This window comes from Podarcis muralis, chromosome 17, assembly GCF_964188315.1.
Source record: "Podarcis muralis chromosome 17, rPodMur119.hap1.1, whole genome shotgun sequence".
In the NCBI taxonomy this organism is placed as follows: domain Eukaryota; kingdom Metazoa; phylum Chordata; class Lepidosauria; order Squamata; family Lacertidae; genus Podarcis; species Podarcis muralis.
Genome location: NC_135671.1, coordinates 28,467,302 through 28,492,050, shown reverse-complemented (window position 1 = coordinate 28,492,050; position 24,749 = coordinate 28,467,302). Strand labels below are relative to the sequence as shown.

Below are 24,749 nucleotides of genomic sequence, written 5' to 3'. Positions count from 1 at the left end.
GATGAACAGGATAAGGGCAGAGGCAGAGCTGCGTGACCAGTTCCACCACTCTGGGCACTGAGCGTAGGGGACACTCCAGGGCTTGGCAACGATGGCACGGCATGGGCAGAACGGAGGGTGAGAGGCGGGGGCACCACATTTGTGCATCAATGAAATACTAAAGTCTGCCCCTGCTAAGGGCTGCCACCTTTCTGCTGCCAGCAGCGCTCCTATGACTTTTAACAGCTGCATGAAAGGAAGAAGAAGAAGAAGAAGAAGAAGAAGAAGAAGAAGAAGAAGAAGAAGAAGAAGAAGAAGAAGAAGAAGAGGAGGAGGTAGTAGTAGTAGTTTGGATTTGATATCCCGCTTTATCACTACCCGAAGGAGTCTCAAAGCGGCTAACATTCTCCTTTCCCTTCCTCCCTGACAACAAACACTCTGTGAGGCGAGTGAGGCTGAGATACTTCAGAGAAGTGTGACTAGCCCAAGGTCACCCAGCAGCTGCATGTGGAGGAGCGGGGAAGCGAACCCAGTTCACCAGATTACGAGTCCACTGCTCTTAACCACTACACCACACTGGCTCTCAAGATGAAGCTGTTCGCAGCACGGCACCTGAAGGTTGAACAAGGTTTCCGCTTGCCCTGTACCTATTATAATCACAAAATTTCCATCAGAAAATAAACAAGTTGACTCTCACTTAGCAACTGAGACCTGTGGATATAGGGCAGTATACAAATTTAACTAATTATAATATTAATAGTAATAACTGCCAGCCCCAGACCTCTCCTTAAGAAGGCATGAGGACAAGGAGTAGGTTGTGAATTGTGCAAAGCATTAAAAAACCCAACCTCAATTCAACTTCCTGATCTGATTATAGGATGCATTTTAATTGACTGCCTGATTTTATGTTAATGTGTTAGACGTTTGATGTTAGCCGCTCTGAGCCTGGTTTTAGCTGGGGAGGGCAGAGTATAAATATAAATTATTATTATTATTATTAGGAACAAGATGTATTTGAGTACAGTGGTAACTCGGGTTACATACGCTTCAGGTTAAAGACTCCGCTAACCCAGAAATAGTACCTCGGGTTAAGAACTTTGCTTCAGGATGAGAACAGAAATTGTGCTCTGGCGGCGCAGCAGCAGCAGGAGACCCCATTAGCTAAAGTGGTGCTTCAGGTTAAGAACAGTTTCAGCTTAAGAACGGACCTCCGGAACGAATTAAGTACTTAACCCGAGGTACCACTGTATATATAAAGTGTGATTCAATTAAAGAGGTTCTTCCCACCCATATAAACGGAATGTGGAAAAACGTTCAATTATGATTATTTATTTATTCCGATTATTCCTACCCTGCTGCTTTTAGCAAAATAAAACATTGCAAGGCATTTAGAAGGTATGTTACATAAAAGTAACGTTGACATAAGCTATCCAACAGAAGAAAGCAGAAGCACTTGAACAACTTCTCGTAAGTGGCAGAAGGATGATAAAACCAACATCACCTTAGAGCAATAAACTTCAGGGACAATAATAAAATCGGTATCCAAACACAATTAAAAGTTTTCCGGCAGGTGCTAACGGAGGCCAACAGTCCTGTGGAGAAAGAAGACAGCGAGGGAAGCAGGGAGGCCGAGGCAGTGGCAGCATAGCTGTCAACGTTTCCCTTTTTTTAAGGGAAATTCCCTTATTCCGAATAGGATTCCTCGCAAGGAAAGGGAAAAGTTGACAGCTATGAGCGGCAGAGCCTGATCCGGCCACTCTCCGCCAACTAACAACTCCCCTATGGAAAACATGAACAGGCATCAAAACTCCTGCCATTAGTGGAGGTTGCATTTTAATGTTTTAATGTATTTAAATCTTGTTTTTAAGTTGTATTTCAATCAATTTGTTTTTATATCGGTTGTTAGCCGCCCTGAGCCTGGTCTCGGCTGGGGAGGGCGGGGTATATATAAATTATTATTATTATTATTATTATTATTATTATTATTATTATTATTATTACTACTACTACTGTCCTTTTCAATTTTTCCAAACTTTAGCACAAAGCGAAAGGAAGATCCATTTCTCTCCCAAATCTTCTGAAAGTGCAGAGAAATCAGAAGGGGGTCTTTTCTCTCTGCACCGGGATTAAAAGATGGGATACACATTAATAAACACATGACCCTCACCACAATGTGTTGAGCACCACTAGTAATAGTTTCTCTACCACCATCCATTTGCAGATTTCTGCCACTCCCATCATGGTTGGAATGACCAAGGAAATGCGTGGAGACATTGACGTGTGTCAGTGGCTGCCCATTCTGACATGGAAAGGGCGCAGGGCAAAGAAATAGAAGAGTCCAGGGCCGGCCCTGCCATGTGGCAATGTGGAGCAACCTGCTTCAGGCGGCACCATGAGAAGGGGCGTGCAATGGTCAGGGAAAGGAAGGGAAGCAGGAATTAAGCGTACTAATGCCGCAGCAGGACTTTTTCAAGTGTTTGCCCTGGGGAGTGGGTGCCATTTGGGTTCTGCTTCAGGCAGGAAAATGTTCTGGGCTGGGGCAGCGTAGAACACCCTCCCACCAGATGTCAAGGAGATGAAGAACTACACAACTTTTAGAAGACATCTGAAGGCAGCCCTGTGTCAGATAGGTTTTAATATTTGATGTTTTATTATGCTTTTTATATGTGCTGGAAGCCACCCTGAGTGGCTGGGGAAACCCAGTCAGGTGGGTGGGGTATCAATAATAAAATTATTGCTATTATCAAACAGGAATCTTGGTGCTGTGATGACATATGAAGTAGAGCAAAACTGGTGTAGATCTGCTGTCAAGAAGAGGGCAAGGAAAAAGAAAAGCAGGAACGAAACCACAAGTGTCCCGTCTCCGGAAAAATGAAAAATAAAAACAGATTGATATGAAATATTGGAAGAATTTGAAAACCAATACAGTGCGAGAAATACTGGCAACATTTCCATCTCCACTAGATACAAAAAGCAAAGGAAAGGGGTCTCTGACCTTGCTCACCTTTGATGAGTCAAGATCCACGCAACGGCACTCCTTTCCCGCCTGGCGTGGATGTAATTAAGGGGAAGCTGCCGTGGTAATTTCTCTCCTCATTAACTTCCTGATTGGTTTGAGGCTCAGATTTCCACCAGGCTGCCGTTTGTCACCAAATCCAAATGGCCAATCGTTAAGACTAATGTTTGTGTAACTAAGTGCCGGCATCTGCCGCACGGCTCCTTGTACAACAATAATAGGGAAAGCGAAACATTAAAGCTCCTGTGTTAATTCAGCACTTATTCATCAACGGGGAAATCTATGGTGTAATTAGCAAAATGCATCGCTAGACAAGTGCACCGAGAGTCCTTTGGAAAAAGCTAAATCACAGGAGAGGCTGTCTGAGAGCCCTTAATGCGTTAACCATCAGGACTTATTCCACTCTGAATGCTGATCGTTTAGTGGGGGGCCAACGCCGAGCTAAGATCCTTTAAAAAGGTAATGCGGAACAATTCGCCTCCCGTTGACTCCATTGATTGACAGCAGCCAGATTGCACCAAGTTGATTAAAAAGATGTGGTCAACCTGGCAGAATCAGGGGTGAACTTGTAAGGAATGGCGGTAATGACCCAAATTCTGTTTTCAGGCAGAGACTTCTGCACTGCAACCCGCTGAAATTCCACCCGGCAACGATCGGAAAAACAGGCAAAGTTCCCATTGTAGAAAATACAGTATTTTCTAAGTGCTGAAAGCTGTTTTTATTCTCAGAGCAAGCCCCTGTGAGGTCCACCGATTTCAGTGGCAACAGTCAAGTGCAAACGAGGCAAAGAACCTGTTCCAAATGAGAGATTCCTCATAGTCTGTCCCAGAGGAAGGGAATGTCCTTGCCTCCATTGGGGACTCCCATCCACACACAGTTTCCTTCTGATTCACGATAAGGAAACAAGTCCGTCCATCCCCTAATGCTTTGAGCCCTGGAGGGGCCACAATTGGGAGATCCCACCCTTTCTTCAGTTTAGATAACTATGGAGAGAAATCTCAAATTTATTTGCTGAACCCAAAGGCAGCCGGTAGAAGAGACTTGTGCCATCTTTTTAAGGTGCTCACTTGATCTCCTGTGTTGCCCAAGCCTCTGCTGGGTGGGGCAAGATTGGGATGGTACAAATGCATCAGCGTGGTCAATCCATTACTCCTGCCAGTGGCAAGACCTGTGGTTTCCAGACCACCAACCTCTGGCCTCATCAGTCGCCACTAAACCAACTCTTCAGATTTTACACCATGCACAAACCCTAAAGAAGGGATGCAGACATGGCCCTCCAGACCTTGCTAGACTCCAACTTTCATCATTCCCAGCCAACATGGCCGATGGCAAGGGATTATGGGAGCTCTTGTACACACATGCCCTCGAGGATGAGCTCGAATACGGGGGGAAAGTTGTCCCAGTTGAAGTCCAAACAGGACAAGGGACCGTATTTCTAGGGGTGGAAATTCCAGCAGATGGACCTTTACTCTTCTCTATGACAAGCTGTATCTCCCCAAATTGCCCCTTCCACTCAGCTACTAAGGTACAGTAGCCCTGCTCTCCTTCGCTTCTGGTCGCCTCACGAGAGGGCACAGCTCGTTCAGAGATGTCCTTTGTTCCTCACCTTTGTGACATCTGGAAAACTGATGGAAGCTGCAAGAGATTTAGGCATTGGAGGCATGTGCAGCTGAAGCGTGGAGCAGGGCTCTGCCTCAAAACCACCCAAAAGGCAGCCCTGCCACAACACATAGGCTGGTTCCATCTCATTCTCGTTTCTCCCAATTGGTCATTACTGTTTTCTCGTTTCATGGAAAAATAAGGAAATCAAGCATTGCCCCGCTAATCCACCCAGTTTAGTCCACAGCTGGTGGACTGAGTTATGAATACCGATCTCCCAGGAATGTGCCAAGCCTTGTACTGTTGTCTCAGTCTTACTACAAAATAAATATTTGCATGTTTACCTGGGCACATGCAACTCAGCGGCTAATAATTAGTATTTAGTTTGGAACTTGGGTATTTCCCCCTTCCTTCCTTCCTTGTATGATATTGGTTACATTTTGGCCAAAATGCAAAAACAAAACAGAACACATAACCTCCAAAATAAAAGTCATCAATGAACTGAGATGCCATACAAAGAACTGCCTAGACTTGAGTGATCTTCTGTAAGTCAATGGCCTGGAAAGCGTAATACGCTTCTACTGATGTGAGAAACCACTAGGATAGTCATGCTTGGAAGGCAAATGTTCTTTGTGTTTACATTTAAAAACCATTAGACTCTTAATAAGAAGCAATTTTTTAAAGATTTAAGCTCTCAAGTGTTACAGACCATTTATTAAAGCTCTTTCACCTTCTTATTCAGGGAAGGAAATAGAAGGCACATCCATTCTGCAGACTCGCTTAGAATCTGGATCCGAAGGCTCGTTTCTACATTAAGGCTGCAATCCTATTGCCACTTATCTAGGAGTATCAATGGGGCTTACTTCCAAGTAGACAAGTATAGGCTGGCACTGGAATCAAAACAGAGCACCGACATGCCCAAAAGATGGTCTACAAAATGTGGCAAAGGCTTTTCCAAATGAAAAGCTTTGTGGTGAGGACACAGATTAAGGTTGGTTTTCTGAATGCAGATACGTAAGGAGCAGATGGAAGCCAGAGTAGGTCCAGTTTGGAAGTGCTAATATATAAAAGACAAAGGGAGTCCATCGCATTCTCCCCGGAGTGTTACCTATTTGAGGAAGGGCTTGTTGATTAATAGAAGCAGATCCGGTTGATTTCTCAATAAAACAAAGGAGTGCGTAAATCTATTCTGTCTGTTTTGATGGGAAAAGGTCAGGCTGGGATGGGAAATGGAAGGTACAGTGGACCCTCTGGATGCGAACTTAATTTGTCCCGGGGGTCTGTACTTACCCTGAAAAGTCCATATCTGGAGGTGCCGCTTCTGGGCATGCGGCGTTCGTAACTTGAAATTACGTTACCATTTAGGGAAGATAGACTAAAGGATTACGCCCAAGGCCTCAAACCGCCACCCGAGACCGCAAAGGTGCTGCGCACGGTCCCACAAAGGACGTCCACAAATGAAGGTGTGAGCGCTCATTACATGCACTCTAATGCCAACTCAAGGAATATTATTATATATTCAAGGGCAATAGTGCACTAATAATAACCAACATTTGATAATTTAACGGGAAACCATGTCAATACTTTGGTTTAGCACAAATAAATATTAGTTTCTTTTTAAATTTAGGTTTTGTTATTTTTGCTTACCTTTGTAGGATACAGATTTTGTAATTAGGGCCAGAGGCGAGGGAGAAGGGACTGCCGTAATAGGGCACCAGTGGGCTTTAGGAATGTAGGGCGGAAGTTCGGAGAACCCACAAACCGGTGAGCCGTTTGAGATAAATTATACCAAAATCCAGGATTTTCCAAATATATTCCTCTGCTGACTATACCCCACATTACGCTGATCCCAGTGAAATATTTATTTAGCACATGGATGGATCACAGACCCCAAATGTTCCGAAAGACCATCTGATTACATCATTCTGAATATTGGGATAAGTTATATATATATATTCTTCTTACCCAGTCATATGGTGGAAAATGCGTAGGTATTTTCTCCCCCCCCCCCCCAACAGGTCACAGTACTTTCTAACACTGTAAATACGTATTTGCAGGGCCATATCTTCTCGATATAGTATGAAAAGCAGAAGGGAGAACAAAATTTTCACACAACACACCCTGCACAGACCTCTGCCATGATGGGTGGGACAGTTTAAAGACACTGGTGCTGTCCAAAATGGCAGCCAATATTAAGTTTTCTCCCCCGTCTATATTGCGTGCTGAAACATATCCGTACCCTGGTGACAACGGGCAAACCAACGAGACAAGGCTCATTTGTTTCCCTACACTTTACAAAAATCCCTGTATACTGAGCTGCCATTTTCAGCCGTAGCGCCATGCTTATCAGAACACCTAGTTCTGCCTTGAATACGCCTATTATTTCACAACAGAATCTCTGGCCGCTGCTGATCTCCCCTTCTCACCAACAGTGTTAAAAAACCATTAGGATTATCTCAAATGCCTGCCACTCGACTGATTCACTGTGTACTTTCGAACTGGATTTCATTCTTGGCATTTAGTGCGCAAGGATGAATGGATGGCTTCGTTCCATCTGCCCTATCAGAGCTCATATCATCCTTCCCCAGTACATGCCAGTATTTGTAGTTAGCTGGAAAGCTTGCTGTTAAGTGATGGAACAACTAAAATTAGCTAAGAAAAACTAAATTCTCTCCGCCCTGGACAATAGATCTCCTGAAAGCTATTACTTGAAACAAATACTTTTCCTGTTTCCCTTGTTTAAAACAGAAAGAAAAAAGGAATAGGGGGAGCTTGACATGTTGGGGAAAAGCAAACAGGAGATTTGACCTAGAGTTCCTTGCCTACAAATCTAGATGAGTCAAAAGCAGTAGTTTGGCCTTTCAAGATTTGACACTTGTTATGTCACGTGCCAAAGAAAGGAAGGACATTGGCTCTCCTTTTCCCCTCAGTGAGTAACAATGCAGTCATACAGAGGGAATGTTATCGATAGGGATTTGCCATATTAGGACAGAAAACACAATGATCGCTTTGGATCTACAGTGGTACCTCGGGTTACATACGCTTTAGGTTACAGATTCTGCTAACCCAGAAATAGTACCTTGGGTTAAGAACTTTGCTTCGGGATAAGAACAGAAATCGTGCTCTGGCGGCGCGGCGGCAGCAGGAGGCCCCATTAGCTAAAGTGGTGCTTCAGGTTAAGAACAGTTTCAGGTTAAGATTGGACCTCCAGAATGAATTAAGTACTTACCCCGAGGTACCACTGTACAGAAATGTCCTTTGGGATGGAGGACCATCTGCCAAGTCTTTCTTCTTTCTTTGGCAATTCCTTGTAGCTGAGTAAGATTGTCTTCCATGAACACGGTTTTAACAACGAGTCCGTAAGGGACTGTGGAGGCCAATTCTGGATCCTCATGTCCTTCCACAGTGGGGACATTGGTTTCCAGGCAGGAGTTGATCACGGTGAGGGTTTGCCAAGCATGCCTTCCTCTTAGCACGTTTCTCCCTTTTGTCCTGAGTTCGAGTGTCTTCAAAGCCCATGACACCTTTGGTAAAGGCTCTTCTCCAATTGGAGAGCTTGCAGGCCAGTGTTTCCCAATTGTCAGTGTTTATACCACATTTTTAAAGATTTGCCTTGAGAGAGTCTTTGAACCTCTTTTGTTGACCACCAGCATTACGCTTTCCATTTTTAAGTTCGGAATAGAGTAGTTGCTTTGGAAAGCGATAATCAGGCATCTGCACAACGTGACCAGTCCAGTGATGGTGATGTTGAAGAATCATTGCTTAAACACACTGACCAGAAACTATAGCTGCCCCCCAACCTGAACAGCATATGCCCCAATGACCCGCATTGGCCGGTGCAAAAACACAGGGGAGTCGCAAGGCGCAGGAGATTCAAGATCAAAAGTAGGAACAGTGCTGAAAAACAAGGACCGTCTTGCCCTGGTTCAAAACCAACCCTTCGAAACTAGGATTTTCTGCTCCTATTGTAAGGTACTCTAGACCTTAGCAGTGGTGGCCTAGTTCCATGAAGGAATTCGACTCTGTTAGCTGTGTAAACTTCTACCATTGCTTGGTTTCCTTGCCAACAATTGTATGTATTCCTATTTGGCCCAGGAAAGAATCCACTGGAACAGGTCCTTTTATAGCCAGTAATGTCTCTGGGACGCGGGTGGCGCTGTGGGTAAAAGCCTCAGCACCTAGTGCTTGCCGATCGAAAGGTCGGCGGTTCGAATCCCCGCGGCGGGGTGCGCTCCCGTTGCTCGGTTCCAGCGCCTGCCAACCTAGCAGTTCGAAAGCACCCCCAGGTGCAAGTAGATAAATAGGGACCGCTTACTAGCGGGAAGGTAAATGGCGTTTCCGTGTGCAGCTCTGGCTCGCCAGAGCAGCGATGTCACGCTGGCCACGTGACCTGGAAGTGTCTCCGGACAGCGCTGGCCCCCGGCCTCTTATGTGAGATGGGCGCACAACCCCAGAGTCTGTCAAGACTGGCCCGTACGGGCAGGGGTACCTTTACCTTTACTAATGTCTCTGGAGCAAAACGCTGCTGGGAGAGAATGAATCTTAGCCTCCAGTGTTAGAAACTGAGAGAGGAAAGCTCAAGGGCACCTTAAACCGAGGTTATGGGTGCAACAATGGGTGTCTAGGCACGTTTTTTATAACAAGAATATAAAGCTGAAAATGAATGAACTGCAGCTAAAATATCATGTTCATTTTTCACATGGTCCGGTCCTTCCCCTGCCCACCCCCCTAATATTCTGAAGAGGGTCTCTTCTCTAGTCTTCGGAGAGTAGCTGGAATTGGGGAGGCAGAAAAAGCTCCTCCTTTCCTCCCAATCTGCAGTTTCAATCTGAAATCTTAGGTGCAGTATTGCGCCTCGAGCTCAGAAACTGCTCGTGTTAATGAAATCCCCTGTTGCAAAGCTTAAGGCACCAGGAAGTGTGTAAAGAATGGATGACATTTAAGGAAAATCTAAAACAGTATTGTGAAAACGCAAATCTCATGACAGGTCTAGATTGAATCTTGAATATTAAGGAAAACTATAAATGTAGAAAATTGTCTGGATGTGTAACGGATATAACAGGAAATGTGTCAAGGTAAAGAATATGAGGGACGCGGGTGGCGCTGTGGGTAAAAGCCTCAGCGCCAAGGGCTTTCCGATTGAAAGGTCGGCGGTTCGAATCCCCGCGGCGGGGTGCGCTCCCGTTGTTCGGTCCCAGCGCCTGCCAACCTAGCAGTTCGAAAGCACCCCCAGGTGCAAGTAGATAAATAGGGACCGCTTACTAGCGGGAAGGTAAACGGTGTTTCCGTGTGCGGCTCTGGCTCGCCAGAGCAGCGATGTCACGCTGGCCACGTGACCCGGAAGTGTCTCCGGACAGCGCTGGCCCCCGGCCTCTTGAGATGGGCGCACAACCCTAGAGTCTGTCAAGACTGGCCCATACGGGCAGGGGTACCTTTACCTTTAAAGAATATGTAGAAAGCACAATGAGGTGAATCGGAAGTCAAAAGTGTGTGTGATGTCAGATGATGTCTTGTTAGTTAATGTTCAACTGTCATTTAGGTATTATTTTTGTCTATCTGTGTAGTTATATGTAAATTGTTTTGCAATAAAGTTAAAAGAAGAAGAAATCCCCTGTTGCAAAATGCGCCTGGAACAATGGGAGTTTCGAACACTGTTAGCCTCCTAGTGGCCAATCTAGCTGGCAGCACGATACTCACACAGGGCACCTGCTCATTTGGGTCCGAAGAAAGAAAGTTCGGCTTTCACTCTTTGAGAGCAATTGGCAGGAATGAAAACAAAACAAGGCACTTTATGTAGGTTGTATCTGAGAGGGTATAGCATATTTGCTGCAAACACCAGCACACATCAGCAGAGCTGGGCGATACCTGGTTTTCAACATTGTAATATATATCCACCAACTAAACACTGCGATATATTATGATGTCTGAAATAAGGGTGGAACTATGCATATGCATGGGTGGCGCTGTGGGTTAAACCACAGAGCCTAGGACTTGCCGATCAGAAGGTCGGCGGTTCGAATCCCTGCGACGGGGTGAACTCCCATTGCTCGGTCCCTGCTCCTGCCAACCTAGCAGTTTGAAAGCATGAAGTGCAAGTAGATAAATAGGTACCGCTCCGGCGGGAAGGTAAACGGCGTTTCCGTGCGCTGCTCTGGTTTGCCAGAAGTGGCTTACTCATGCTGGCCACATGACCCGGAAGCTGTACGCCGGCCCCCTCGGCCAATAAAGCGAGATGAGCGCCGCAACCCCAGAGTCGGCCACGACTGGACCTAATGGTCAGGGGTCCCTTTACCTTTTTATGCATATGCAATCCTGCCTTGTGATTTTTGCCGGCACCTGCTCTCGTGATTTGCTGCTCCTTGCGTGAGGCAGTGGAGATTTGAGCTGGCAGACTTAAGAGGGGCTGCAGGAATCGAGAGAGAGAATTGCCTGGCTTCACGGTCCCCACCCCCCACTGTGATTTCTGCATCGCACACGCACAGATACTTATCACGATTCACAATATATGGCCAGGTCAAAAATTATGAAACCAGTATCACGATATGAGCTTCAAACCAGTTTGGCACAATATATCGCCCAGTCCTACGTGTGACTTGAGGCCTAAGCCCCACCTCAAAATGCAAAATCACATTTAGTAAAATCAGAGCACAGCTAACGCGAGCAGTTATTTCAACAGAAATAAACTGAGCCAGTTCAGCTCCAAGAGACCATTACCAACTGTAAAAGAAATTCTAGCGTTTAACTTTCCAGCCTAAGCTGAGATGACGGTGTCATTATAAATATATGAGGCTATTCATGTACATGGCACAGATATACCTTTTCCTAAAAATGTCAATGGCTTGCTAAGAAGGAAGAAAATGAATAGAATTCATTCTTACAGCATGAAGAATTAAGTGTTTGGCTTTATACCAGCTAGGCCAGTTAGTCTGAAGGCCCGCTGCAATGTGCAGGTCTTTAAAATGAAAACCTTTGTCTCAGTAATATGAGCATATTGCTCGTACGTGAAGCCGACATGCACAAAAAAATTACTTACAAGCTTTAGGAAATAGAAGCTTTGGCATTTGCATGCCTGATCTCCTTCAACAGGTCTACAGGGAGAAGAAATATAATTTATTAGAGCTCATTTGGCTCAGCAACAATGGCTTCTTCAAAAAAAAAACACAAGGGGAAAAGAGAACATTGTAATTGAAAATAAGTGCCCTCTTTAGCGAATAAGCCTCCAGCGCCTGAGGCGGAGAGGAAACTACAACTGATGTACTACAAGGCATTACAAGAGTGCTGGGTGCTATAGCCAGCAATTATCCTGGTATTTAACCAAATCTATCGCTCATCAGCAAAGCGTTTAGTGCGGCAGTCGGAGCGAGACAGGCTGACATGGAGCACAGTTACTTAACTGTCCCCTGCAGCGATTATGCTTTTCCACAGCTCAAGAGTCATGTCAAATTAAACAACAACGCATTGACTTTTCGCTTCTAGAAACATTACAGTGTGATTGACAACTCGGGGATGCTGCAAGCCGGTCGGCTGGCCGCTAGAACCTGCCGCCGGAGGTTCTTCTTATTTGTGAGGCTGGCTTCCTCATCTTACCTCTTTTCTGGGGGAATTGCCTCCTGCGCTATTTTACAATCCTCTATCCCTTGAAGAAGGGACGCGGGTGGCGCTGTGGGTTAAACTACAGAGCCTAGGACTTGCCGATCAGAAGGTCGGCGGTTCGAATCCCTGCGACGGAGTGAGCTCCCGTTGCTCAGCCCCTGCTCCTGCCAACCTAGCAGTTCAAAAGCACGTCAAGTGCAAGTAGATAAATAGGTACTGCTCCGGCGGGAAGGTAAACGGAGTTTCCGTGCACTGCTCTGGTTCGCCAGAAGCGGCTTAGTCATGCTGGCCACATGACCCAGAAGCTGTACGCCGGCTCCCTCAGCCAATAAAGCGTGATGAGCTCCGCAATCCCAGTTGGCCACGACTGGACCTAATGGTCAGGGGTCCCTTTACCTTTATCCCTTGAAGGCTCCTTATTATAAAGTGATATTCTCCTCGATGGGCAGGAGGAGCAGAAGCCACAATCTGCTTTCCAAACCAGACCCTCTTCTCTTTCCCAGATAATCCAGTTTGTCTCTTGTTTGAAAAACCTTTTTGTTGTTGTTGTTGTTGCATCCAGTGCCCCAAAGCAGCCCCCTTCTCAATGGAGCTTGGAACCCTGAATTGCAAGAGAAGAGCAACAGCTACTGGTCCATCCTTTCAGGGAGTTTCCTCAAATGGAGATTTCCACACTGGGTCTCCCAATTTCCCCAGGGTTGCCACAAGGGATAAATGCAGGGCCAACTGGCCTGAAGGTCTCTGGAATAGTCCTATACAGTACAAAAAAACCACACGCAAATATATCCATATAACAAGTATCCAAAGGTAGGCAACGACTCTGGGATGCAAAATGTGCATTTTAAAACCCATTTCCTTGACTGTGTTTCTCTCTGTCGTACTCCAGGGAGTCAAGGAAATGGAAACTCGGGGCATGGCAATGTAGATGCAGGAATGCAGCTGTAAAAAGTATATGGCGTGCAAAACGTATATGGAGGGCCAATCCAAGACTGGTCCCAGAGACCCTCTGTATAATCCAGAACCCCCTATTATTATTATTCCAATAACCCCCCCCCAAGAGAGCCACATTCTAAAGGGTATAGAATAAGTCAGCCAAAGGCCTGGTTAAAAGGGAACGTTTTTGCCTGGCGTCTAAAGGTGTATAATGAAGGCACCAGGCAAACTTCCCTGGGGAGAGCATTCCACAGGCGGGGAGCCACTGCAGATAAAGCCCCGTTCTCCTATTGCCACCCTCCACACCTCTTGAGGAGGGGGCACACGAAGGAGGGCCTCAGAAGATGATCTCAGGGTCCAGGTAGTTTCATATGGAAAGAGGTGATCCTTGAGGTATTGAGGTCCTGAGCTGTTTAAGGCTTTATAGGTCAAAACCAGCACTTTGAATTGGGCCCAGAAACTAATTGGTAGCCAGTGCAGTTGGACCAGGATTTGTGCAATATGTTCAGACCGTCTTGCTCTGGTGAGCGACCAGGCCGCTAAATTCTGCACCAGTTGAAGTTTCCGAACCGTCTTCAGAGGCAGCCCTACGCATTGCAGTAATCTAAGGCCGTGACCCTTTGGCTTGGAACGCTCATTTATGCCAGCTTTCAGCTTTCATCTCTTGGGTGTCAATTCACTTCTGGCCTGGGGACTCTCCTGTGCCCGAGTGTCGGCACACGGGAACACCAACCCGTCTAAGCCAAGGGGCCGATGCCCTTTGCCAGATGCCACCTCTGTTCAGAAGGGAGACTTGTCCCCACAAGAGGGCTTTTAGGCAGCTATGGAACGCCCTCTCCAGGGACGTATGCCTGGCATCAACTTTCTGGTGATGGCTCTTAAAATTAACCCAGGGATTTAAAACACACTATTCAAGACTCTCTGATTCTTGTGTGCACTTTTATCTGGGGCTTGCTTTGTTTGTTGGTCTTATGACTGCAATAAATAAATAAATAAATAAATAAATTGGACCCTGTGTTGATGAATGTATGTAAAGGTTTCGAATGAATGCAAAAAAAAAAATACATAGTGATGGAAGACCTGGACAGAGCATGGTCACCCAAAAAGGCTCAGTGCCATTTTGCACCCAACTTGGTTCCCTAGACAGGCTTACCTGTGCTGGTACCTGCATGCCAACAGCTCTCTTTATCTACCAGCGGCAGTTGGGCAGGCTAGAGAAAGAGAACAGTAGCTACACGGGGTGATTGCCTAGCAAGGGTCCCATATTTGAGGCCCAGCAGCAGAGATCAGCATTGCTAAGCATCTGCTGAGAGCTATGGTTTGACTGAAGGTCCATCAGATACACCCTGCTCCCTCCCAAATTCCTACTGTTCCTCTACAACAGCCTTTCTCAACCTGTGAGTCCCCAGATGTTGTTGAACTACAACTCCCATCACCCCTAGCTAGCAAGGCCAGAGCTCAGGGATGATGGGAGTTGTAGTCCAACAACATCTGGGGACCCACAGGTTGAGAACCGCTGCTCTACAACTTCCCCACCCCTCTCTGCTCTCTCACCTGCCTGGCAGGTGGCAGTCGGAGCAGCAAGGCTCCTCCTTCCTTCCACCTGTCACAGTCCCACCAGGTACAGAAAGAGCCAGCGAGGAAGCATCTCAACAGAGCCATCTGATGGACCTTCTTACCACCATGGAAGGGTACACCATGGAGAGAGCTCAGCGAGGGCAGCGGCAAGAATGAGGCCCCCTGCACCCACAGGGAGACGAGTGAGCCCACAAGCTCCCAGGTGTGTATGAGAGAGGGGGCAATTGTGGGTCTCTCCCCTAGGGCTCGCCCTGCTCCATCTGCCCCCCTCCAACTTCTTTTCCACCTCCCAGCCTCTTGTCTTCTTTGGCTATCTCCCTGAACCTGAGTTGGGAACGCAAGAGTCCAGCAGCAACTCTCCAACCTCACTGCAAGCAGGGTCTCCGAAAAAAATGCCACCCACTGCTGACACCTCGGTCTTCTTTCTCAGGCTCGTTTTAAAAACCACTCCTTTGTAGTCTGGGAAGCGGTGGCTGGGAAGAGAACCCTCCAGGAATTCACAATGCAAAGCCAACCCCGCATTTGGAAATTGTGAACCAAGTCTACTTCCCTATAAACTCACGTCCCTGCTGATGGTGGCAGGCCGTACTTAGTTAAATAATGAGGGTGAGCTTGGGACAGAGTCCAAAATCTACCTTAGCTTTCCTGACTTCTATACTTTATGTGGAAGGGAGAGAGAGAGAGAGAGGGAGAGCGCGCAAATCATGGAATGTGACTTGCCAATTTGATTTTAACCACCTGTTCAATAGGAAACTGAAAGACTATTAAAAAAGGCAAGTCATTCAAACACAACGGAAAGCTTTTGTTTGGGTGGGAACAATGGATCTAAAAAACACACACTTGCGTTTGAAGTAAAACGACTGAATCCCAAGATTTGCTGCACTGGAAAAACCATTTCTTTATAGATGAGATTGTACCAGCAGAAACTTGCCAGGCATGAAGCTATGTTAGGTTATGTACTTGGGGGGGGGGGGGGCAGCTGCAGTTGTGATCTTAGGAAGCTGGCTCCCCAGGTAGCTTTTCAGGTGATATATATAATTACACACATAATGAAAAGCCAATAAGCAGACAATACACAACATAGCACCCAAGAAAATGCATGCACATATACAGATACATGGAAGAGATACATGCGCACCACCCCATAGGCACATGCCTGCTTACAGATACATCTGAGCAAGGACGACGGTGTACGGGCCCTCTGGCATCTATGTACATATGGAAACTAAAGCACATTATATATTACCTAAATATATATAAAGCTAACTTTTTAGTCTTGGGAAAACAAAAGCTATCCTCATATAACAGCCAAATTCCTACATAACTCAATTTCGACATCTCATCTGGTGTGAACTGCACTCATTCCTAGTGTAAACCCCGCCGTGCTGTGCAATGATATACTGTAATGTCACCTCGCAATCTGGATTTACTATAAAGGGCTTCTGACGAGTTTCAGAGCAGTAAACATTGCAGCGAGGTGTATTTCACACTGAGCTGGTTTTTATGAAGAACACTTCACCGCCCAGCCACGGCACCCAGATGATGAATGGTGAAAGATGCATGACAAGCTTCATCATTGTTTGTAAATCTTAACTGTTCCTGCTCACTAACTCTGCAGGCAATTTTCAAAGACAGCGGCCGACAGAAGGACAGCACAGCTTTCCTGAAGGTTATTCAACTTGTTCTTGGCCTAAGCTCTGCCTCCCAGGAGCTAAGCACTGGAAAATAAACTTGCTGGCTACCAGAACCCTGGCATTAAGCAGGGTGCTAAGGAGAGCAAGCTTAAGAAATGCCATCTCTAAGGTACCTTTGCAACAGACACTTCCATTGTCTTTTTGCTGCTTTTTTACTCAGCTAGTCTACAGGCACAACAGTTCAAAATGGGCTAAGAGCAACTAAGGCCGGGCTAAGTGATTTTGTGCATCAGTCTTAAAACTGTCTGCACAAATTGCACAGCTGCCTCAAACTACTTCAATTGCCACGTTGGACCTTAGTTCTCTTTAGGCAACAACCCCTATCGAAGACTTAACAGCAATTCAGCTTTGATGTCTTGAGCCAACAACACTTCCATCCAGACATGCAAGAAATCCAAGGGCTTTTTAGACCTTCCTCTTTTGTGTATCCCTTTGGGTTAACAGAGAGGCTGAACTGAGTTAACAGCAAAGGGGAGGGAATTGCATGCTGAGAAAAGCAGGAGCACCACTGGGATCTCAGGTGTGAAACAGAAGTGACTGCAAGCACCCAGAGACCCACATAAATGGGCTTGATTCCCAGATCATCACATTCCCAGGCCATGAAGGGTTGCTGATTCTAAGTAACAAAATAATGCCATCAAACCCATATGAAAATTGTTGAGTGATCTGCAGCTCTACCTTGCTTTTCCATCTCAAACCTGGGGTGCCAGGGAGGCCCTGAACCACAGCTGAACATTGGTAATGGACTGGATGCGATTTAACAAACTGAAACTAAGTTGTGGCAAGTCTAAAGCTGCTCTTGGTCAATAAGCCTTTTGATCCAATAATCAGATTTCAGCTTGATTTGGATGGGATTGCCCACCTCTTGAAAAATCACTTTTTTCCAGGATGACGCGGGAACCATTCATGAAAACTCTTTGGGTTCGGTCAGTCAACCAGCTACAAATCCACCTAACAGTTACCTTGTTCAACCCACATTTGACCAGCTTCCACACGAGAATATCCTGGGGGACTTTGTCAAAAGCCTTACCGAAATCAAGATACACTACGTCCACAGCATTCCCCTGATCCACTAAGTTTGCAATTCCATCATAAAAAGAAATGAGATTGGTCTGGCAGGACTTATTTTGAGAAACCTATGTTGGGTTTTAGTACTCACAGCATCCTTTGCCAAGGGCTCATAGACCAACTGTTGAATTTTCTGTTCCAGGACCTTCCCTGGTATTGATGTCAAGCTCACCGGTCGGTAGTTACCTGGGTTATCTTTCCCCGTTTCTGAAGATGGGGACAACACTTGCCTGCCTCCAGTCTGCAGGGACCCCAACAAGTCATAAGTTTAATCTAAGATTCATGCATTGATGGTCACTGTGTTTTCAATATGAACTGACTGTGGTCCCGTTAGTATTATTTTGATCACCTCTTTCTTTTTTAATTACAATGCATCTCTCTCTCTCCCCCTTTCCTTCTTAAATCTGCAAATTTTATTTTTTAAACTCCTCTTTTAATTTATTCATGATCAAGGCTTATATCTTTTCCGTCATCCTAATGTCACAGGGCAGGTAACGTACCAACTTCACTGGCTGCTGGCCTGATTCTGGGTGCACTTCAAACTGATCATCTCGTCTCCTTTGCCACTCCTGCCCCTTTCCACGCAAACTTACAGCAGCATTAGTGACGGGAGAGTCTTGTAAGAAGCACATTTACTCGTAACGAAGGGGACTGAAATCATGGCAAACGACATGGCTCTTGATGTCCTAATGAGGACATCAGATGCACTAGGAACCATGTTTCCCTAAATTAAGTTCCCTAAGTTTTCTTTTCCTTTTCTTCCTTTTACTGGGTTTTATAAACAAGAATAATGTTATACAAACAAGTATACCAAGTTTTCTCATGTCATTTGTATATCACAAAAATAGCATTAAAAATGTGGGAAAAGATCTACAACATATGTTTCATTCATGGTGGTCAATGTATAGGTTCTTGGTTCATGAATTGGTTTAAACTGTTATAAAGCAAGCAAGGAAGGAAGTTTGGTTAGGTTCCCTAAATTAAGGGTTATCCCCAGAACCAGATTTTAGCATGCAATGGCAGTCTCACTGCAAGACTTTCCATCGCCACTGATGGCACGTGTATTTGGGAGAGTGGAAAGAACTGGCTGAGCCAATGGGAAATTGACCTGAGGGGGGCGGCTACTGCTTTACACAGAGAGGTACCATATTTTTCGCTTTATAAGACGCACAAGACGCATCTAGTTTTTGGAGGAAAACAAGAAAGAAAATATTCTGAATCTCAGAAGACAGAACAGCAAGAGGGATCGCTGTGCAGTGAAAGCAGCAATCCCTCTTGCTGTTCTGGCTTCTGGGATAGCTGCGCAGCCTGCATTCGCTCCATAAGACACACACACATTTCCCCTTACTTTTTAGGAGGGAAAAAGTGAGTCTTATAGAGCAAAAAATACGGTATTTTCAGGATTTAAGCCTTTAAGATTATTTTCCAAACCATTTGCTTCTGAAGTCTTTATTTGCCTCCCCTGTCTCTAAAAAGATGCCGTGGGTGGAAAGACCGTTGGCATGGCTATGGGACCACCAGATTCCCCACTTGGGACTGAGCCACCATCGTTCTGTAATTAGAAAGCATCGTTTCCTTGGAAGCTACAAGATATAATAATAGCACAGTATAGAACCTTGTGTGAAAAAAGAAAGTCAGAAGCTTCTCACAAACTTCCCGCTATTCACAAAAGAAAAATATAAATCAGAGGGCGGCTTATATCTCCTCCCTATCAGTGCAAACACACACAGAGAGAGCATAAACAGGCAGTTAACTCAGCAGAACAACATTAATGAAACGGTAGGTCTAACGGTGCTAATATATGAACTGGCGAAGCCGCCATAAAAGGAAAGTTACACCTCAGGATTCGGAGGCAAGTAACAGACTTTGTGAATTATGAAGAAAACGCCGTACACTTTGGTTATTAGCTGTGGTTTAAAGGACATTCCTCCCTCTCGTCTCCCTCTGTCAGATAAGAAATCTTGCTGCCTAATAACCACAGTGGCTGCAACACTTGAGGAATAGCGGGGGCTCAGAAGTATTTTTGCTGGAACACCGACTGCTTTTTCAGTTTGTGGGTCAGTATTTCTGCCCCATGCTGTTCCGACAAACACATCTTTGGGCAAATGTATTACTATAGGGAGAGAGCAAGAGAAGCAAAAATAAACATAAAATAAAGGGTGCGATCGGGGCCACTGAGAGATATTTCTTATTGTCCCTCCCAAGTCAGGAACAAGGTTTGGGAAATGGGACGGGTTTGGCCATCAGCAATAGAAAAACGAAAGTAATGGATAAAGTCCTCTTCACAAACTTCAACCCACATAGATGAAGGAAGAGCAGAGGTGTTCTTTGCTGCCCTGAGCTGCCCCCGGGTGAAACTTAACTCTTATTTCCGGAGGGACGTCATTAATCATGGTGATGTTCATATCAATGCACCCAAGGATCAGATTGAATTCTGCACCCGCTGGAGTCAAGTTAGCTAGGCAAGTTGACTTTTTAGGAGAGAACGTGCCGTGAGTCAGACGACTCACCAAAGGAGCGTCTCCACCCCCATCATTCAGCACGGACACTGAGGTCCAGCTCTGAGAACCTTCTGGCAGTTCGATCCCTGCGAGAAGTGAGGTTGCCAAGAACCAGGCAGAGGGCCTTCTTGGTGGTGGTGCCTGCCCTGTGGAATGCCCTCCCATCAGATGTCAAGGAAATAAACAACTATCTGACTTTTAGAAGATGGTGCTGACCTTTAAAGCCCTAAATGGCATCAGCCCAGTATACCTGAAGGAGCATTTCCACCCCCATCGTTCAGCCCTGACACTGAGGTCTAGCTCCAAGGGCCTTCTGGTGGTTCCCTCACTGCGAGAAGTGAAGTTACAAGGAACCAGGCAGAAGGCCTTCTTGGTGGTGGCACCCACCTCCCGTCAGATGTCAAGAAGCTTCACAATATTCCAAAATACCTAAAGGAGCGTTTCTACCCCCATCGTTCTGCCTGGACCCTGAGGTCCAATACCGAGGGCCTTGTGGCAGTTCCCTCACTTGCGAGAAGTGAGGTTACAGGGAACCAAGCAGAGGGCCTTCTCGGTAGTGGCGCCCGCCCTATGGAACGCCCTCCCAGCAGATGTCAAGGAAATAAACAACTATCTGACTTTTAGAAGACATCTGAAGGCAGCCCTCTTTAGGGAAGTTTTTTATGTTTGATGTATTTATCGTGTTTTTAAAATTCTTTTGGGAGTCGCCCCGAGTGGCTGGGGAAACCCATCCAGATGGGCAGGGTATAAATAACAACTTATTATTATCATATTATTATTATTATTATTATGAGAGCTACAGATCTGGGGCAGAGCAATTGGCTTCGTATGCACCAAGTTCCCATTTTAATCCCCAACTGCTTCAGCTGGTGCCAGGAATGTCCCTGGAAGGTCGCTGCCAGTCAGAGTAGGCAAAACTACGCTGCATGGACCAATGGTCCGACTCAGAATAAAGCGGCTCCCTATGTCCCATAGGACGCGGGTGGCGCTGTGGGTTAAACCACAGAGCCTAGGACTTGCTGATCAGCAGGTCAGCGGTTCGAATCCCCACGACGGGGTGAGCTCCCATTGCTCGGTCCTTGCTCCTGCCAACCTAGCAGTTTAAAAGCACGTTAAAGTGCAAGTAGATAAATAGGTACTGCTCCGGCAGGAAGGTAAACGGCGTTTCCGTGCGCTGCTCTGGTTCGCCTGAAGCGGCTTAGTCATGCTGGCCACATGACCCGGAAGCTGTACGCCGGCTCCCTTGGCCAGTAAAGCAAGATGAGCGCTGCAACCCCAGAGTCGGTCACGACTGGACCTAATGGTCAGGGGTCCCTTTACCTTATGTCCCATAGCCCTGTCTCAAGAGTGGGGAGTGTTTTTTTACTTTGGGGGTTGCCCTCCCTTCTGGGCAACAATCCAAGGCCCACATTCCTAGACAGAGGCTAGTTTCTGCCCACGCAAAACTACTCTCATCCTCTTTGCAGACAAGCAAGAGGCGATGTTACAGTTCGAGGGAGAGAGAGGCGGTGCGTATTTCAAATGCTTTCATTTCGGTGAATGGTTTCTATGGGGTTCCACGGTCCCCGCTCTTCCACCTGAACGGGAAAGCCACTTCCGCCCTGCAAAGGAGGTGGTGTTACGGGCTTCACGCCCCCTCCGCACGATTGAGGGAATCCCCGGCCGCATCACCCCCTGGCCAGCCAATTGGCTGGCTTGGGGGGCGTGGCCTGCCCTATTTAAGGCAGGTGCGACCAGGGATCTCCCTCTTTTGCCGCCTCCAGCTGCTCCAGTTTTCCCACCCGCCTGCCCTTTAAGGTTTTCGTCCTTGACCTTGCTATGGACCTCGTTTGGTCGCCGTTGAGGGGCCTGGTAGGAATTTTTCCACTTGGCAAATTGGCACCGGCCACTGATGGAAGAGGGGAGAAAGCCCCATCACCTGCCCCGTATATTGAAGGGTAGTCCGTTAAAGGATTCCGGGGCGCATGGCCCTGTCCGAAGCCTATGGGGGTGAGGGCCTAAGGCACACCCCCAAGCGGTGACCCCGGGGGAGTTCCTAGTTGATGTGCATCAGCAGGACTCCCCCTATCGGTGGTTAACCCTTCTTGGACTTCGAGCAGACGGGCTGAAATCAGATATAGTCAGTTAGGACCAATGCCTAAGCCAATACCACTCATCACCTGTAACCAATAAAGTTGTGGCCTTATTTAGCCCATTAACCTTAATAATTGTGTCATGTGTCTTTATTTCCACTGGGTGGGGGCAGGAATTTGCCACGCAACACATTGTGTTGTGTTGTTTTAGGGAGGAGAGCGCACACGGACAGCACCAAAGAGATTTGTCTGGCTCCAGACTGAAAAGGCGCAACGTTTGTTTGAAATGATCCATGGGTTGGCAAAGAGGAAGGGCTATTAGGAGAACCATCAAAAAAGTGCGCCACGTCTTTTAATTCACACCCTTCATAATTGTACCTGAGCTTCTCATGCCAGCAGGTCCCCCAGCTATGGAAAAACACTCTGTCAGAGCTTGGAAAACACCGCTGGAGCTCAGTAAATTACATCTCCCGGCTTGTCCGCCGCTGATTGATGAGTGAACTTAGGGAACAATATCAGTATGTGGAATATCGTTTGAACGAGTGGTCAATAATGATTGAAAACAGGGCATTTTCTGCAGTTTACTAAGGCGCATGGCACACTTCTCCCCCGCCTAGAATCCAGGCCGCATTTGGGGAGGCATAAATGTACTTTTAAAAGCCCCCACCCACTTCTTCTTTAAAAAAATACCCGATTAGAAGAGGAATTTAACAGGTTAGTAGGAAGGGGAAATACCACGGCAGCCGAAGAGATGCCCTTGTTTTTGGACCACAATTAGATCTGCTGGATTATCTGCTTACCATTTGCTTTCGTTTCAGAGAAAGAGGGGCTCTCCTCGAAGGTGAAAATTTGGGGGACACAGGCAGGAGCCCCAACGCTCTGACCCAAGTAGGAGCTGGAAGGATAGTAAGAATGCATTCTGTACTGGGAACTCACACCATGGCGGTTTTCTGGGCTTTTCACCTGGTTAGAGAAAAACAAGAAGAAAATAACGCCTGTTAAGTCAATCAGAAACTGGAGAACAAAAATGGAGTTACTTTTAATGCCCCCCAGCATAATCTTTTGGTCACCAGGTGGAACACTGTCTTTTTCTTGCACTCAATTTGCAATTGAAACTGTCAGTCTGAGAACCCCTTGTGCCTGGAAAACTCAATTTGCTCCCTGCAAAAAGTCATTGCCAGGGTTGGTGGTCTAATTTTCTGAAAGGGTTTTCAAGCTAGAAAGAGATGCTGTTTTCCCCAGGGCTTGGAAAGGAACTAGTGCAAGTTCAAGATGTCCCAAAAGGGAACTAAATCCAGTTCACAGTCGTCCCTCTATGGAATGAACCAGTTCGATTCACCTTCGGTTCACAGTTCAATTGAAGCTCATCCAAATCAGGCATAGGCAAACTCGGCCCTCCAGATGTTTTGGGACTACAACTCCCATCATCCCTGACCACTGGTCCTGTTAGCTAGGGGTGATGGGAGTTGTAGTCCCAAAACGTCTGGTGGGCCGAGTTTGCCTATGCCTGATCCAAATGATCCTTGATAATTTATTTCCAACATTCAGAATTGTTACAAGCTGCTTTATGAAACATACTTAAGAAGACTTAAGAAAAGATCAAAACATACACACAGAAGAATGTGAATTGTTTTACTTTATTTCCCTCAACCATTAAGATCTTTAGGCTTAGAGGCCCAAAGATCCTGAAGCTTAAGAAACACATGGAGAGATGAACCAGAAATTGTTTTAACTTCTACCCCAAAACGAACTAAATTCACGTTCCATTCACTTAGCATTTACGGGAACTACTTTGAACTGGAGAGATTATTTTAACTAATTCAGAAAACTTGGTTAAAAACGAAGCAGTTGATTCCAAGCACTGATTACGTTTCCCTGTCTACTGTGGTCAAATGACAGCATTATTACAGCTCAAAGATTTTGGAAGCTTTGGTAGTAGTGATTCTGCAATGTGCAAAGCTTGCTTGACCAAAAGTACTTGTGGGGCAAAAGAAAAGGGGCTATGTACATCAAGATATTCTGTTCAGGCCACAGGGCAAGAAAGCAGGTTGGTTGTCACAGCACCACCAAGAGATTCTGGCTGTGGGAATGTTCAGGGTGGCAGGAGAGGATATATTGCTTATTAATATCCTTCCTAAATTGCGCTAGCAAGTTCCTTTACTTAGCAGAGTTTACATTCCCCCTTTTACATGCACAGCAGACAGCTGGTTGCAGGCTCGTGTGAGCATCTGACTATTATACAATTCAGTCTGTCTCAGATTGAATTGTACGTTCCTGGTAAGTTCCCTTGAATCCCTCTTAAAAAGAATAAAGACGCCACAATCTTATTCAATGTCAATACAAGAAGTTTACTCACATCAGTTCACGGTTGGATCCCTGAAGGCAGACTTAGTTACAAATACGTACATGTGGATCTACCCCATATGGGGGAATGATCCCAGTGCTTCTGCTAGCTGAGAGCTAGCAGAGCAGTCCTAGCTAGAAGCTGGTCAAACAAAAAAAGAAGTCAAAAAGAGGGAGGTGTGCTGCGTGACTCGTCCTTTTGTTACCTGGACAGGTAAGGTCACGCCCACCTTCTATCACATGCAAAAGGAAGGATGCTCCAGCCAGGAGGAAGAGGAAGTTTCGACTGGCTGGACCAAACTTTCCCCTGCATGTCTTCTCTAGCATTACAAGGCATGTTGTACTTGACTGCCTCTCATGGATCACATCCCAC

The 24,749-nt window shown here is 46.2% G+C and overlaps 1 protein-coding gene across 1 annotated transcript in view; it reads right to left on the bottom strand.

Annotated features, from left to right (window-relative positions):
- Positions 1–24,749, bottom strand: part of DMRT1 (doublesex and mab-3 related transcription factor 1) — a 61,618-nt gene that overhangs the window by 5,216 nt on the left and 31,653 nt on the right. Inside the window, exon 4 of the mRNA XM_028712486.2 lies at positions 22,834–22,996. Coding sequence (XP_028568319.1) covers positions 22,834–22,996 — 163 coding nt within the window. The remainder of the gene's footprint in view (positions 1–22,833; positions 22,997–24,749) is intronic.